Source organism: Takifugu flavidus, chromosome 2 (assembly GCF_003711565.1).
Source record: "Takifugu flavidus isolate HTHZ2018 chromosome 2, ASM371156v2, whole genome shotgun sequence".
NCBI lineage: Eukaryota > Metazoa > Chordata > Actinopteri > Tetraodontiformes > Tetraodontidae > Takifugu > Takifugu flavidus.
Window position 1 is genome coordinate 11,388,888 of NC_079521.1, and position 17,634 is coordinate 11,406,521.

A 17,634-nucleotide genomic window follows, 5' to 3' on the forward strand; every position below is an offset into this window, starting at 1 on the left:
CCAATACGCTGTTATGAAAAACTGGTGAGTGGAAAACTATTAGTTTTTTGGGGAGGTGACTTTGTAAAACATTCTTGCTGATAAAGAATCACTGTGGGGGAAGTAGAGAATTGCGCTTTAATGACTCAGGCTAAAGCTTCTAGAGCCTATAGGTAAAGAGGTTAAAAGAAAGTTAGCTCATAGCTCATAGGGTATAGGTCAGGGTATTGCTCATATATAGCTCATACAACCATTCTGGGTTGTATGTAATGGTGGCCCAACCCAGGACACACCACCTCTACCAAGAACCACTGACTTGCACTTCAGTATCACTGCTTTGCCACATGCTAGTGCTATCTCTTCATCTAAATTAATTGGGGAAAACCTGCTACTGGTATCGTCATCAGTGGCTGTATGTCTTGACCTCCATGTAGAGGCAAAGGCTTTCAAGCGACCAGAGATGACACCCCATGCACCGTGCACCATTACAGACTCCATTTATGAGGTAACCTGCAAATACCCCTAACTGCGTACAATGATAGCTCTGTCTTGAAATAATGGAAACATGCACAATTGAGTAATCCGGTTCAGTGAATAAATAAGTACTGTCACTCGGTTTGCACGACCCTCTTGTGTAGATTACTGCTGGCACAGAACTAATGAAAATGACCTGGTATTTGGTTTTTTATCTTTCTGATGTTAGAAAAATATTATTAAAGTAACTAGTTATTTTGGCTCTTACAAAACTGCTATAACTTGAACATGTTCATGCACCACTAAATTGAAAATATAACTGAGGAGCTACTAACATCAATATGGTAGTCGTCTCAAAAATGTGACTTGTCATTTAGCACACAATCCTGCACGTGATCTGGGAGTGTCCATAGCAGCCTTTAGCTAGCACAATCCTACACAGCCCCCATGTCTTACTTTGCCCAACAAAAGAAAAGAAAAAAGGACTAGTTGATTGCTCCAGTGCAGACAACTTCCCATGGAGCGGCACAATTATTGGGTTTGCTTAGTCAACCTTCACGTACAAATCCTGCTCAGACTCTTGTCCTTGTGGTGGCTGAGGGCTCACTGACAGCACGGATCCTGTTCTCAGTCCAGCAGACATTAATTCCGCTCAATCTTCACACTCAATTTAGTTTTGAACGTTCTTGCCAGTATGGCTGAGCCTTGGAATTACAAGTGGTAAATTATACAAATAACCCCCTAATAGCATGCATGCTGAAATGAAGTGAACCTGCCAATGTGACAACAATTTGCAGTTCGACAAGTGAAACCGAAGGGTAAGTCCAATCATGTACATACATGTGCTCGGTGAACAGAATACAGCGGTATCAAGGAGACCACTTAGAGAGAATATCCAGGAGGTTTACCCAAACAAGCGGGGGAATAAGCAGATTTTTAAGAAACGTAACATTCAGATTTCCCCAAAAATGGCTTGGGTGTCGAAGCTAGGCATCGTGCGATGTCATTTTTTTTTTTAAAAAGAGGTAAATTGGAACATATTTTCTATCAGGCAACTAGTGTCTGTCGATTCTATTGGGCCAGCACTGGTCTTTATCTATAAAATGAAAATCGAGATAAGATTCACGTAAGATGTTGTAATCACTAAAGGATACCATCCTGGGCGACGTCTTCGACATAAGAAATTTCCACATTGACTCTTTTTCAAAGGAAATAAAAACCAGAAGAAATGTTGCCATTTTTCCTCCAAGATTTTGTCTTTTCTTTCAAACTCTGTTTGTGAATGTATTGAAAAATACCCAAATCCTGAGCAGAGGTTGACAAAGGTTTGTGAAGAGGGCACTAATGGCAGCAGCACTTTTCTGCAGTGTTACTGCTAAAAACCCATATTTACTTGGATGGTGAAGCAAAGTTTGCGTCCTGAAGTGCTGTAGTAGCAGCATATCTGTCAGGAAACATAACAACTCACATTCTTACGTAATGAGATAAAACAAAATCAAATGTTCCTCCTAAGGACTGGGGAGATATGTCTTGCTGATCTAAATTGGAAAGTTAATTATATCTTTAAGAAGAAAAAAACACAATTCAACATTTTTTTAGGTTTTCATCACTAAGACTGTTTCACTAAATAAATGGTTTAATTATTTTATCAATATGTAGTATTTTAGCTAGTACATCTTGAAATAACACCTTTACTAATGCCATAAAAATTGATTTGATTTTGATTAAATATTTAGGCTAGCGCTGTAGGGCATGCAGACAGCTTTACATCATTAGCTAGCAACACAGAGCCGACATTTGTGACTTTTCTCACTCAACAAATGCAAATAAGGCAATAAAATGCATTGGTGATATTTCAGGTCTCCACTGGACCTGATTTCTGCAAATGCTTCAACACAATCTGAAAGGAAGGACTTACGTCCTTGGGCTGTTCAAAGGCATCCAGATTGATTCACATTTTCGGAGGAAATAGCTCACAGTAACTTTAAAATTAAAGATTAGTGAGGGGGGGAAAGGGGGTGGTGGAGCAGCTCTGTTTTTTTTTCAAGGTCTCAACGTTTTGCAACCACACAGCAGAAAAGTGAATAGGTTGGTCAGAGGTCAGGTTAAACTCCAATGAACAAAGTACAGACACCAGTAAGGTTATCCCAATCATAACTGAAGTTTAGACACCTCACTATGTATAGCAAAATTATACACATAGGAGTCCAAGCTTGGAGGAGAAACCGCCCTTATATTAAATACACAGGAAGATGGCCATCAGCAGGCTTGCGTGGATATAAGGTTGAGGGTGAGAGTAGCAGCATTAAGCGGCAGCAGCGTATAATGTAGAACATGAGCTCAGCAGTTTAGATATAATTATGATATGATGATAGCACTCCCATTCATCACAGAAACCATTTAGGTGAATTTAAATAATTCTGGGGTGGTCAGTGAATACAGTATGAAGCATGTGGATGAATTATGAACATGACTTTGTGATAAAATTGCATTCATATTCCCATAAAGCAAATGTTAATTCTGATAATGGGCTGTAGCCAGGACAACATTTAGAGATAAGATCTGCCTGAAGCCAAAGTACAGTCCTGTCTATTCAGAAAGTTTGCAGAAACACCTTGACATGGGCATTCTTCATAGACAACCCAAAGTGCAACAATGTCAATGGGCGGCAACAGTTGCTGCCCTGTTAGCGTCCCAGCTAAGGCTTTACAATGTAAACAAGTACGACAGAATTAAACAGGAGCACAGAAACACTTACCTTGTTGGGAGAACACATCTTCCCGGTGAATTTCAGATGGTGATGGGAACGCTAAGGCTGGAAAAAGAGGGAGTATCCGCCACAATTGACTCCAAACCTATCTGCGCAAGTGTGACGCGCTCTAGGTGTGAACACGCAGCGTCTCAACACGTTGATCATCTTCCTCGTGGTGCAAGACAATACAATCACTTTCACAGTTGTAAGTGAGAAAAACATCTTTTGATCATCGTGCAAAATGCGCGCGTTGACAGGCTGCCATCGAGTTACGGCGTCTACGTGCGCGTTCCACGTTAGCAGATCACTTTACGTAAAGTGCGCTCAGGTGCGCTCAGGTGCATCCCGCCCGGGCATTTGCGCCCCACTCCAATGCCACGTCTACCCCGCCCACAGGGACACCGTCCGGACCACACAAGAGGAGGAAAAAAGCGCACCAGGACTACCCTGGTGGCGGGAAAATTTAAATCAACCCAATTCCAGATTACCAATCCCTCATTTTCTCACGTAGGTAAATGCTTTTCATAAAGTCCAATTAGCATTTTCTCTCATAATCTGTGATGTAGCACAGCATCAAATTATTTAAATTTATTTTAAGTTAGTAGAAGTGTATCGTTAAAACATGTATCTCCCCCCGGAGGAGAGCAGAGGAGACAAGGCTGGTGGATTTAAATGCCAACATTTTCCCTCAAGAATTTAAATGTGTTTTCTCCCTGTTAGTAGTTTAACAAAACGTACATTTGTTTTAATTTTTTTTCATCTATAAAGTAGTCAGCCTTGACTAAACCTGGAAGTATTTAAAAATCCTGTTCCTGATGCCAATGTAGGTGTATATTTTAGAGATTCTAGAGTAGCCTCTATGTTAACTGCATAACAGAGGGATATATAAGAGCTGCAGCAGCTTCACGCAGAGGGATCTGATTCTGAGGGACGTCTAAGGACTAAAGAAAGTCGTAGCAATGACACAGGCCACTTCACGAATGCAAACACGGGCCTGGAGCTCAGCATCTTAAAAAGGCTTCGTGCTCTCAACCAGAAACAAAGGAGCACACAGACAATAATTTTGATTTAAAGGAAAACCCAAAGTGTCAAAGACAAACTGCAGGTTACTTCAGGCGATTGTTTTAATTACCTTTAATCTCTGCATCAGTGCTCAACTCCCAAAAGCAATAATGGTAGTCGAAGTTACCAAGCTTAAACGTATATTTTTTTTTTTTTTTTTTTTTTCAAAAAAAAATTTAAAAGCATTGATTAAACAAACCACAAATCAACCAGTTAATTAATGCCACCGCTGGAACACATTTATGGCACATCTGCTAAATGGCTTTTTCAGAAGTGCTTTTTAAATTTTCCTCAAAAATAACCCATTCATAAATGTTTTTGCAGCTGCTTCACAGTTGTTTTTGGCACTGAGACTGACAAAAGTAGCTATTACTTTCCAGAGTACAGAGATCTGCATGAAATAGACTGATTGAGCAAAACTGCCTTGAGGACTGATATAAAACAGTTTTTTAAAGAATGACTAAATAGAGGACACAAACATGCTGCTAATGAATGTCATTTTGCACTCGAGAACTATGCTTCAGTCGTGAACTGCAGTCAGAACCATGAATTATATCAGCATTGTGGGTAATCTGCAGATCCCTGGTTCACTCGCAGGTAGAGGGAGGATTATTCTGGAGTGCTGTGCAGCTTGTGCTATAGTAATGTGGGTGGGTTTTTTGTTGTTTTTTAAAGTGTATCAATAGTGCCACCACATGGAAATCCCTGAAAGGCTCTAATGATTTTCTAAAGAGCCAAAGATTCAGTGTTTTTTGTCACATGTTCCCACCTTCCAGAAGAAATGCCATGACAAGGATAAACCGAAACCAGTGTCAGTGTTTAAACCTTTTTAAAGGTGACATTTTAATAACAGTGCATTTTATGTTAGAGTCAAAACTATACATATGCATCATAAATGTTAAAGGAAACCAAAAACCTGAATGTTACCTATGACAGAAAAACACAAAATACAAAAATTGATATTATAAATGGAACCAGCGTCTTTCTGTTCAACCAGTCGGCCACGGTTCGTTAATCATGAATGGTTTCTTCAGTCAGATCCACGCGCGCTCAGCTTTTGCTGCCTGGAACAGCTTCATCAGTCTGCATCCATGACAGCGACGGCGTCCGCTGGTCCCCAGACTGGCTGCAGCCAAGTCTGATTCACCACGCTCGTGCTCAGATTATGAAGGGGCTCATCTGGTGCTCCTCCTCAGGCTCTCCACGGTCTGCAAGAACGACCTCTGGGCCTGGTCCTCCTCCAGACTGGAGCAGTCCTCCTCCTCCTCCTCAATGATGCCACACTGTACGCAGCGGAGGCGGGGCTCTCGGCGCCCGGCCCTGCAGACACAAGCTGTAGCCAGAGACTGGGGGAACTCCTCCATCACCAAAGGCAGCAAACGGGCAGGCACCGTGTCCATGCTGGTCGCCATGGTGAACCGTGGCACCAATGTGAGGATGATGAGATGCAGAGAGGGAAGGGTAGGCTGTATTTTTAATGACTTTAAAGATTGAAAATTTGCTCTTCTGTCAGAGATTTTTGCTTGGCTGATCCAAACGCTGGGTTCCGAATGTTTCTCTGATGAGTGTCGAGATCCCGTTTTGGTCTTTTTGGTCCTTCAGCCTTTGAAATCGGAGCAAACACAAGCCAGTGCAAGCGAGCCTGGACTGTGAGGACCAGCGAGCTCCTCTTTATATAGAGCTCCGCGACCCACTTGTTTCTTCCTTTGGGCATCCCTCCACTTGCAGAACTCCTCTTTCCTCCTACACTCTCACTGATGACACATTTCCGTAGCTTCCATACCAGTGCACCGGAATAATCTCACTGAAGCGGTTGGCATGGGAACCGGACGGTGGTGTTTGTAAAGGAAGTGGCAGAAGAACAGGAAAAATGAACACACTTGTATTACATGCGAGGATAATTAGTAATAAATAAGTCCAGTTAAGACATTTGAAATGGCAAATGTGATAAAATATATTAATAAAAATTTAAATAATGCGAAAAAATAATCTGCAGGATTATACAGTGAACATTTGGTTTTAATAGCTAGCAGACGTCACTTGGTCATCAATAATAACCAACATTATTCACTTTCTACATTTAACATAATTCCACAGCTCATTAAAATCAAATTAGAAAGTCCAAACAGGCGGGAAAATTACGACTCCTCTCTGAGACGTTTTATGAAAATTAGGAGCAGAAAGGGAATCAAATCAATCTCCGAGTTCCAAATCCCACAGCTCTGATTTTAAAGAACAAAAGATGTCTGCCGGTTCTTCAGTAAACGTTTATTGGTGGACAAAAGGCCAAATGAAATGCGATTTTCCAGAATCATTACAAGCAAGTGCTATCAGCCAGAGTCATGAACTGCACAGAACATGCGGAACACACAAATGAAGGAGCAACCCAACACGCCCTTTTGCTAAAGACAAAAAAAAGAACCACCCATGTGAAAAATACATCAATTTATCACTTGTTCAATTTGGACTTTGGGGTGCATCCAAGCGTAAATCCATCTTTATGCAATGGAAAATAGATTGTAAAGCCCCAGGAAACATTAGCCGGAACAAGTTGAGGGACTGCTTTTACACACGGAAGACTCAAACCTGAGAAGCATCGAAAACAGCTCTCTCTTAAAGGCAGGCTACCGCTACTTGTTCGTGGCAGTCGCGGGGGGGTTAGCTTTGAAATTTTGTTCTTTTTAGTGTTTCATTCATTAGAGCTGACAGCTTCAAGAGGAGAATTTCCATTATTCTTCAGCAAAGGCCTCTGCAGTCACGATCAAGCCTCACATAGGGAGCAGAGAGCAGAAGCCAAGGGTTGATAACAGATAATGTACTGGCAAATAAAGCAGAGTTTTAGTCTGATTCTGTGTTTCCGCTGGCTGTAAATCATCTAAGAGTGGAAGTTGCAGGGTTGTGTGTCTTCTTGGACCATGATGGTGGTGGTCAGTCAAGTCATAAACACAGCTGGTTCCTCTGTGGGCAGCCGCCGCCGCTCCATCTACGCCTACTTCTGCTTCTCTTTCTGCTTCTTCAGGTTGTAAGCGCGCATGGATAAGTTCATCCGCATGATGTGGCCGGTCACGATCTTGGCGGGGAGCAGAGCGGTCGTCACCCAGCCCTGCGCAGAAAATTCACTTGCTCAGCTGGTGGCATTTACAAATATCTGATCCACATTCATTCTGAATTAGGCCCCACAGAAACAACAATGACGACAGCTCGAATGACGCCACATGTACCCAGCAACTAAAATCATTGGCGACTTAAATTTCAGCCCGCGACTTGTTGGACTCTGAACCGAGCAGCCTCAATGGTAATCTGGACGTTGACAGAAATGGCAGTGAAAAGGCTGCTGCGGCGGCGGCCTCGCTCAGGTGCAATGGATTATCAAGGGGGAGCCGGGCCGAGCCGAGCCGAGCCGGGCTGCACAGCTGAAGGGACGGGGATTAAGACCTAACGAGCAGACACACATTCTACGATATTCGGACAGAGCGCCGCCTCTACCTCAGCAGCACGGACACCGTTGGCTGCACAGGATCAACAAAGGCTCATCTGTGTCCAGTATGATTTATCGAACACCTGTATTTCGGTAATGGATGGCGTCGTCATTTATATCGATGCATACTGCCGTTGATATTCGGGTCACACGCTTCGAGGGGATCCTCCCAACAAAGGGAAACGGAAAGGAGAAAATGGACCGTGCCCCGTGTTCAAACCACAGGGAGAACGGGGACAAATAGAGGGAGTCTTCCTGTGCCACTCCATCATTCCTGAGTATATTTACCTTATTTCCAATTCCTTCATTGAGGCTGATACACAATTTATATAGTCAACAGGATGGGGCAGGAAATTCTGAAACTGCAGCCTCGGTTGGTGTTCGGTCGTGTTGCCATGGGAGATGCCAACCACTTCCGCGTCACGCCGCTTCAGTGGTACGTCAGCCATGTTCCTGCTCTCTGCCAAATAGCTTCGGTACATTTTGCTGCTCAGGCATCTTTTTTAAATGTGACGGTAGGGGCAAATCCAGGCCCGCAGAGTGACTTCTCCTTCCACCTGGATGGAGCACTCGTAGCTCTTGACTCACTCTGCGTGGTCAGTTTACACCAACGTGCGGATTCTTGATCCGTGTCCAACTACAGGCGTTAACCAGCAATCTGAAGCCTCAACAGTGATTATGTCATCACTTTTGTAGTGTAGACTGTTCAACAATCAGCAGAATGTCAGAGACAGTTTCAGGCTAAAATTGAAAAGTCAAAGCGTGTTTGGGGTTAACAGTCTGAAGATATAGAACAAACGACTGGAGCTACTCAGGTGCCAGTTCACTAAAAATGCTGATTTCAGATGTGTATTAAACCAAAGACCCATTCTATAATAACGACCTCTCTATCAGGTTTTCTCCTGCAGCGCATATACTGTACGTACCATTATGGCGTGGGGCAGGTAGCCGTTGGTCTGGGTCTGCAGCCCAACCGTGTTGAGCTCGGCAGAAACGTAGCACTCTGCGCTGGGCGCCGTCAGCGTTGGTCGTCTGATTTTACTCATCTTGGTCGCGACGAAAAATGGCAGAACACTCTGAGGAGTTAAAAAACAAGGAAATTGAGAGGGGGCGTAGATTAACACGTATGCTTGTGAGCCTGCAGGATTAATAATGGAGCAGGGAGATGATGCTTCCTGGTGTGGGCCGACCTGGATGACGATGCCTCGGCTCTTGTACTCCGCTTGCAGTCCCCGTGAAAAGAAGTCCACAAACGCCTAAACACAGTAAATGAAAAATAAAACTGACTCCAGTAAGGAGATTAAGACCATATATAACATGAACAACATTGCAGTGTGTAAAATACGAGCAAATATGAACGTAGCTGACCATTAAATTGGGCATAAACCAAAAATGGAGCCGAGATGGATTTTTAAACTTGCAACAAACAGGATTTAGTGAAACTATTAAAAACAGGCTGTTTCTGAGGGGCCACACATAGATCTAGAATATTATGACACCAGTCTCCTATAAACATTTTTTTAATTATTATACTGCTTTGAGATTCAGTTAGTCAGTGGCTTAATCTATTTGTGTTGAATAATTAAAGCAGTAAATATGATAAAAGAAGAATCTATCATTTATGGTGATGTCAAAGTGGTTTTTAAACCTCTGTGCTGAGACAGGAATAATGTGGCTTTAGCCAGGCATTTAAAACTCTTTTTTTTTTAATACAGACTTGTCTTATCAAGAGTCGCTTGCTTAATTCTTCTTAATTCATTGTCTCACTTGCTTTGTATTTCCTTGTGCCAGACTGTCTCAATGAGGGGAAAACAGGCAGAGCAAAAACATGTCACAACAGAAGAGGAGGACTAAGGTCCAAGATTCCAATCGGACAATCACAACTCTTCAGGGGCCAGTGGGAAAGCTTCTGCCACCTGAGAGTGAGAAGGCCAGACGGCCAGCCCACCACCCAGAAGATGCTTCAGCATCACTCCTGCAAACCAGAGCAGGAACTATGCTGGAAGCACTGCCCTTGGGAGCTGGTGCACTGGACACATGTCCACATTCTGGGAGGACTGGCCGGAGGCGGGGAGATAAGGCAGGCTGCTGAGAGCAGAGTTCTGGGGAAAGCCAATAGGAAACTGACCTCTCTACAGCAGCATGGAGAAGACAAGCAGGAGGGATGTGTCTAATGATAACACTTCAGTTTAACAAATGAGGGAAAGGTCAAGATCTTTGTATTGCAATTACCTTGGAAGCGGAGTAGATGGTGAGCAGAGGAACGGGGTACATGCCGCTGGCAGAGGAGATGTTGAGGATGGCCCCCCTCTTCCTACATACAGAAAGAAGAGAGACGTGAGCTAAAGGGAAGATGGCAACAAACAAACCGGAGATCAATCACCGAACGAGCACAGAAAATGCTGCTATGTTTGTCAGCAGGATGCACCAAAACAGCTCTTCCTGATCTGGAAAGTGGAGCTGGAATCAAATAGATCAAAGATGCGGTGAGAAGAGCACCTAAATATTTAGTCTGAGGAGTCTTTGCTCCGAACCTCGCTGCTTTCGTGCAATATTCACCAAGAGCGTGATATTTCAAAAGAAAATCCTTCTGTAATAGTTTGGGGTTGATAGTAAACAGTAACAGACTAACAAGTGTTCATAAATAACTATTTTATAAAGCAAATCTAATAAAAAACACACAAAACAATAAGCAACACACTTAAACCTAAAATAACCCACAATTTTAACCTAACCAAAGACATTTCACAAATGTCAAAGGGTATGTGTGGTTTATTACACTTAAAGGTGCAGCATGTGGGATTTGGTGACGCCTAGTGGTGGGAATATGGATTACAAGAACTGAAAACCCAACATTTTGTGGGAAAAAAAATACACGCATTAATAAGATAAAACCAAGGACTCCTGTCAGAGCGGGGGACTGATTATCAAGTGTGAATTCACAGAAAACAATTGAAATATAATAATAAACGATAAGACTGAAGCACAACACAACAAGGACGAAGATTCTCAGACATCAGCTGTATTGTTGCCGCTCAACACCTACCTTTCCACCATCCCCGGTAAAACAAGATGTGTCATCTGAAAACAATGCAAAAGGAGAGGAGAGAGGGAGAGGGAGGGAGAGAGAGGGAGAGGGATGTGAAAACTGGAGATAAAACAGCAATCAGAAAAAAAAAAAATCAATCTGTGTGAATTGAGGAGGTGTGCACCCCTCCAGAAAACCTACACATGTGGGATGTGTGGGGAGATTTTACTGGAAAGAAAAGACAAAGAGAGAGAAAGGGCGTGGTAAAGGCAGCAGAGGTGGTTATTTAACAAAGAATGAATGGCGCAAATTAGATGCTAAGAGAGTGGGTGGACTTTTGCTTTGGCTGTGGGAACTGCAACTCAAGTAGAGATGGAAGTTAGCCAGTCTGTATTTTACGTCCTGTGTTGCTGACAGGATCAATCAATACATAGAAAGCACGTAAAACAACAACTTGGACAACTCTAAGACCAGGAAGGTTTTAGTGGCATAACCAGAGGAAGGGAGGATTACTCAAATCAAAGCTGTTAAATCAAATGAGGAATACTCACCTTGCACACCGACATTATGTTAATATTGACCATGGTGTCGACGAACTGAAACACAAAGAAGATAATGAAAATTCTGCAAATTTGACTTTAGAAATGGTTTGCGCTGTGTCACACTTCATCTGCGACTGGTTCCATCTGCCCAAATGCTGTTGTTCACATTGAAATTACACAATTGACAAGGAAAAACCACAGACTTTACTCCATTCTGAACAAACAGCCGTGACAACAATCAAGTCTATATGTTTGCACGGATCCAGTCTTTGGAATTTAGTCCCCATTTACTAACACAGTGGGTCTTAGAGAGTACTGCATTAACCATTTAGGTTTTATAACTTTAAAATACGCAGATTTCCTGCTGTTTTTCTCTCAAAAAACATAAATACATAACTCTAAGGCTGGTAACATTAAATCTATACGCGCTTTAATCCTGGACCCTCCTTTCACACTTGGTGCCAAGATTTTGCTACGGCTGCTTTAACCTGCCATTTGGTGGGACCTTACTCTGGCTTCTATCTGCCTCTGTGGCATCATCACTGATATTCCAGTCATAATGACAATAAATACTTCACTCACCGTGTCCAGGTTAGGTACGTCGAGGAAGAACTCGGGATAGGAATAAGATATTCCGACGTTGTTAACTGTTAACGGATGAAAACAGCATTGCAACAGTGAAAGTGGGGAGCTCGGTGTCATTTCACGTTTCAGTCTTTAGAGGGCAGCAAAGGGCTACAGAAGCCAGGATACGTGTAGCTTAATAACAAGGTGAAATTTTTATCAGACTGCTGTTGAGATTATTTACTCAAGTCTGTATGATTCAGGGTGAAACTCTCTTACCCAAAACTCCAATTTCCAATCCTGCCAGTCCTGCTTCAATCTTGGAGTAGATGTCTAAGCAGCTGAAGTCTGCAGCAATGGTTTTGGTCTCCACACCACATTTACTCGCTGTGAGCAGAATACGTATGAGCGCTTTTAGTCCGGATGTAATTAAAAGACAGAAAAGCCTGAGAGATTTGTGAATGACCACACTGCTATCAAATCGCTTAGAAATGGAAGAGCAGGGAGGAAAAACATCCTGAATTCATCCAACAGCATCTCTGTGGATGTCTCTCCGTTAAATAAAAGCTTTAACTTAATTGGACAAATTCACTTTTAGCCTTCCGAAGGCATAAATGCAACTCTTTACATCTAATCAGTGAGGAACTGCCATTTCTCAACAGCTAAATCTGCTAGAAACCATCTTTTCCTCATCTTTGAGAAACAAAATCCCAAAACCTTTAACCCTGCATCTGCTGCTTTTTAAAATTAGAACGATTATCACTACTTTAACCCTCAAGAGTTTTAGCAGGGAAGCTGTTTTTTCTTTTAATCAGTCCAATTTTATGTGAGATGGAAATTACTGACAGGGTGGGTGGCTAACTCACCGATGGCCTTGGATAGTTCATCCAGTTTATCTTGAGAGCGGCTGATTAACACGATGGCAAAACCTCTCCGTGCAAGCTGCAAACAGTTTATTACAGGCCAGTGAGCACGCCTGAACATGTAAAGGTGCCACGGTAATAGACGAGCTACCCACCAGGTCGATCAATTAGTCCCAAAGAACAAACACGGACATTTGAACTCACAAAATAAATATTTAAGATCTATTTAAAAACCCATTTGTTGGCTGAAATTCTGGGGAAAACTTACATCTTCAGCGTAAGCTTTTCCGATCCCATCCGTGGCTCCGGTCACAACTAAACAGGGAAAAAAGAACACATTGGGCTTCAGACATTGATCAAACCTTTCCAAATGTGACCATCCTTTTATGATAATGAAATGATCTGGATGGAGTTCTAAGCCTTTGTCTCGTTTAAGAAGAAGACACTTTCTGGACATCTAAGCAACGACTCATCTGGGAAGGGTCTGCGGAGACGTGCTGCACATGGACAGCAGCTGAGGTGAACAAGGAGGACAAAGGAAGCAACCATTAGGTCTGGCATCTGTAGAAGTGGACTGAACGGATGCTCTGGAACGGCCCGGCCGTAACAGCAGCGGCGGCGGCGACAGCAGCAGGGGCCTATTTTTAGAAACTCCCATTTTTCAGAGGGACCTCTTCATCACACCTCCAGCTAAATATAACAGAAGTGGACGGGGGAGTGAACTACGGGGACGGGTCGTTACAATATGTTCCAGAGGAAGCCAACAGGTTGGAGAGGCACTTCCATCTCGTCCTTGTGCTCACACGGTGTCATTTTAGTCTTAGTCTGTGTCACTTTCCTTCCCATTATATTTTGACACTTTTTAACAGTGAAATGTAGTAATTATGGAAATGTTGGCACATGTTTTAAAGAACAACGAGGCTGTTTGGGAACACTGAGCAGCGCAGCTGTTAGGGTCTCCTTGCAGGGGTTTTACATTCATTAAGTAAGAGATGGAAAACACTGTAATATCATTTCAACTTAAAATCAACTCCATGTGCTGTAAATGCAGTAAAGACTTGACATCCTATCAATTTGGTTTTTCCACTGAAAGCATTAAAAATACTTTAAATACTGCAAAGTCAATGGTCATATTTGACCTTGAGGTTTAAAAAGGCCTGGAAGATGTATTTAAATCCTTTACAATCTTAAATGTAGCCTAAAGTAAATGCAGCTTTCTTAATAATCATTTTTATACTCGATTATTTTTCCCAGTAAGAGTATGGCGCTGCATTTAAAGGATGCATACTGCCCCCTAATGTGCTGTACGTGTAACTGTTTGTCAATGCTGTGCTTGTTAATTTGATGACGTTTTTAGCCCTTAATCGAGCCCTTTATTATTTATAAATGCCTCACCCACATTCTCACATTCAGACATTTAAGTTGATGAAATAAATACCTCTTTTTGATCTCAGCCTCCGGCTGTTAGCAGCTGATTTGCCAGGATTCTGAGTACGAAGGTCTGATTAAAACGAATAAAGGGGCCATTTGTGTCTCATCAGACTGGGGTCAGAAAGGTAATGAACCATTGCAGGACTCTTAAGAGGGTGAACGCGCTCTCGCTGGTTTTCACACAGAGTGGAACTTTCTGGTCGTCGGCTGACATCTGTAGAATATCACCTGGTGACAGGCCTGCCTTTGTCTGAAAGGCACATCCGTGCTAGTGCTAAACCATCCTGCTAATCACTTTCCTGTCTGTTCATCCCATGCACCAACACAAATGTCCATGGAGAAAATCTACATGACGCCATTGTTTTGTGGAGTCTACGCGGCCCTTCTTCGTACTCATCCGTCTTTCTGCTCTCCGCTGCACCCATTTCCCCTTTGTGTCGTCTTCCTGAGTACACACGACGCCGTGGTGCCAAGCATCCTCTAGGGCTGCAGCACAGCCAAACAGAAGGGAGTGGGGGTGGAGAGGGGGGAGAAAATGACAAACGCGCGCACGGGGGATCCTGGGGGCAGCTAAAAATAGCGTGCGGAAGAGGAGGGGAGAGCGATGGAAAGTCTGCAGGCACGACGATGAGAGAAACACAGGCTGGGTTATATTTAGCTGTTTTAAGAATGAAATGTTTTGCAGTCAGAACAGGGGAGGAAAGCTTTAAAAGCATGTCCCCTCGGTCAAATCAAACAACGGCTATTTTTTGATCAGGATTCATCATAAATAAACTGGGTTGGATGTGAGGCGAGCTGGTGCTGCTGGGAGGAACTTCCAGATTAACTAGTTTTTCCAAGTTTGTTGCCATGGCAATTGGTTCACCTCAACATTGCTCCGAGCAGGTTATCGTCATGGTTAACTTGATCTACTCCTTCTTGTGAGGTGTGCTTGAGGAAGATCTTCATTCTTGGGGTCAATGTCTGTTAACGTTGTTCACACAATATAGGCGTAGATGGAATATTTAACACGTCTGTCATCTATCGCAGCAACTGCAGATTTACAGAAATGTCACTGGGGGCTGAACAGATGTAAAATGACATTATGACACAGAGGAATCAGATTTGCAGTAAAGTCTCTTGAAAATCAGGATAGGTTTGCTGCCGTTCTGAAAGCTGAAGCCGTCATTGTTGATGAAATAAAAAGGCAAGTGGTGGCTGGTGCGGTATGTAGCAGCAGGGTGTTGGCTGCGGGTGGACTCTGGTGCATCTGCTCAAACTCCAATGGAAGCAGATTACTTTATCTGGCACATCTTGGAGGGTTTCACAGGTCAAATGTCTACAGAAGCGCCAGGGAAAACACTGCAGTATTGTTTAAAATTAGGTTTCATTCATTAAGGATGTGGAGATATGATGTAAATTGTATATCCATGCCAGAGGTTCATTTACAAATCAGCTGCCGTCACATTACAATAAAAGAAAGCAGCTACATCATTGATAACTGAGGTATTGTCTCATATCTAACAAAGGAGTTCCATAAAACTGCAACAGAGCACCTTTCTTTCGCACAATGCCACAGACAAAAAATGAGAGATGGGTACTAGTGAACCAGAATCACAAGGTTGGTGTGTCTCCCTTATGAATGGCTCTGCTCCCGTTACATAATCAGACCATTCTCTCGCCCAAACCCACTTGACTGAGACAAAGTTTATGAATGAAAGATGCAGTCAAGGCCAATGTTCTCCTGTGCTTCATTGGATATTCTGAATCATTTTGAAAGCGTATTCTAAAATTAAACCCGTCCAAAGCATTTCTAATTTTAGCCACACACAAAGATCTAAGGCAACTTCAGCCCATCCTTGGGTTTGTCAAGCAGACTGAGGTGACTGTGACAGGCTGAGAACAATAGATGCATCCAGATAAAGCTATGCACAAGCATACACAACCCAAAACGCACATATGAGAAAAGCATGTGGCTGATTATTTTTTTTGTTAGAATGTCAACTTTTACCCCCGCACTTGTAAAGCTCAAAGAATGGCAGCACAGAGGTTCAGGGAGAGAGCCTGACAGTTGGTTGGCCTTCACTCTCTGTCGATAATCTCCTTCCACAATAATCCAATTACATCCCAACACAAACTGGATGGACTACAATGTACAGTATACTTGCACAATGCGTTAAACCGATAACCTTGAAATGGAACAGAAACTGTTTTTCTTCTTACTGGTTGAGTATAGACTAAAAACCTGTCTTGATGAGTGTGGAGGGAATTGTGTCTGACTGATGTTATTTCTGTGGCTTGCATAACATTATATAACATCATTTTTGAGGTAAGCTGCAACCTTTCCAGCACGGGACAGTGCAGATGTTTTGGGAAGTTCTACTCTTGTCCATCCATCAAAGTAATGCAAGATGGCTCCCAATCCCAGAAGCAGCCAATCTTCTAATATTTTTTTTTCTTTAAATCTTGCTTTAAAGGGCTTCAATCTAATTATTGATTTGATTAATTGACTGACACTTTCAGACATGTTTTAGTCCAATGCTTAATTAGTGTTGCTCGACGAAATTTGAGGAAATCCAGTTCATTGCCCTAACAGATTATCTGATAAACATACGCAGTCGGAAAGGTTTGGAGATTTGCAGAAGTAAATCTAAAGTGTTCTGCACTCGTGTCTCACCTGCCCATTTCCCCAGTTTGTGGGGGGACATGAACCGCCCGTTGCCCAGCACCCACACCTTGAACCCGGAGAGCAGCCGGTAAACGAGACACAGAGACGCCCAGGACGCCGTCAGGGCACCAAGCCAGAACAGCGGTGCCTCCGCGGCCCGCAACAGCGCTTCACCCGTGGACATGGTATTAACACGGACGAGTAGAGTTATAACCTCTGGATTGCTGGCAAAAGAGCTCAAAGTGCAATTGGGTGCATTAATAAGGATTCCGTGTAAGACACTTCCGCTTCCCAGCCCGGAAGCCCCTAATTGGCTGTTTTCTTCTTCGTTGACCATTTTTAGAGACGCAATTGTATAAAACGCACCTACTGCCCTCTAGTGTTACAGCACTGAAAACATTCACTGTCGTCTGCTTTGCAAAGTTACGTACTGCAACGAAATATCTTTTATTTAAAATGGATATTTTTAAAGTCTTTTTACCCTAATACTTTTGTGTTACAAATATCACAAAATATATTCGAGTATTTTCTTTTATTTGTTCAAATTGGAAATATATTTCATACATTTTATTTTAGCATTTTATTTTTTCCTATCCTAAACCTCGTAGCGCGAGTTTTGGTTTCACACATCGTATTTTCTACGTTTCTGCTTTCTTTTCGACATATTTTGTATTTAACTGAAAACACATTTATTTAATTCTTAAAAAGTTTTAGGTTGTGCGCTGAAACTGGTCCGGAATTAGGGCTGGGAAAACGCACTACTCATTTAATTCATTGTTAGCAATGCATCTACAAATAAAATAGAATAAAATAA

At 42.6% G+C, this 17,634-nt stretch overlaps 1 protein-coding gene and 1 long non-coding RNA gene across 2 annotated transcripts in view; both read right to left on the reverse strand.

The window, feature by feature from the left end:
• Nucleotides 1–3,513, reverse strand: part of LOC130521510 (uncharacterized) — a 73,725-nt gene extending 70,212 nt beyond the window's left edge. The window contains exon 1 of the long non-coding RNA XR_008949350.1: nt 3,212–3,513. This is a non-coding gene — a long non-coding RNA (uncharacterized LOC130521510). The remainder of the gene's footprint in view (nt 1–3,211) is intronic.
• A 3,001-nt stretch (nt 3,514–6,514) lies between these two features.
• On the reverse strand, nt 6,515–17,131 carry hsd17b12b (hydroxysteroid (17-beta) dehydrogenase 12b). The gene is made up of 11 exons (XM_057023008.1): nt 16,830–17,131; nt 13,011–13,057; nt 12,746–12,821; nt 12,159–12,266; nt 11,898–11,962; nt 11,325–11,369; nt 10,792–10,826; nt 9,978–10,059; nt 8,936–9,001; nt 8,672–8,821; nt 6,515–7,370 (listed from the first exon to the last, which is right to left on the reverse strand). The coding sequence occupies exons 1-11, from the start codon at nt 17,002–17,004 to the stop codon at nt 7,257–7,259; spliced, it is 963 nt and encodes a 320-aa protein (XP_056878988.1). The 5' UTR covers nt 17,005–17,131; the 3' UTR covers nt 6,515–7,256.
• Between the last annotated feature and the right edge of the window lie 503 nt (nt 17,132–17,634).

Excerpts from the sequence above, each read along its gene's own strand:
- hsd17b12b (XM_057023008.1), bottom strand. The coding sequence starts at position 17,004 with ATGTCCACGGGTGAAGCGCTGTTGCGGGCCGCGGAGGCACCGCTGTTC. Across the intron at positions 13,058-16,829 it reads CAAACTGGGGAAATGGGCAG|TTGTGACCGGAGCCACGGAT; the intron begins GTGAGACACGAG and ends TTCCCTGTTTAG. Across the intron at positions 7,371-8,671 it reads ACCTGCCCCACGCCATAATG|GGCTGGGTGACGACCGCTCT; the intron begins GTACGTACAGTA and ends TTTTCTGCGCAG.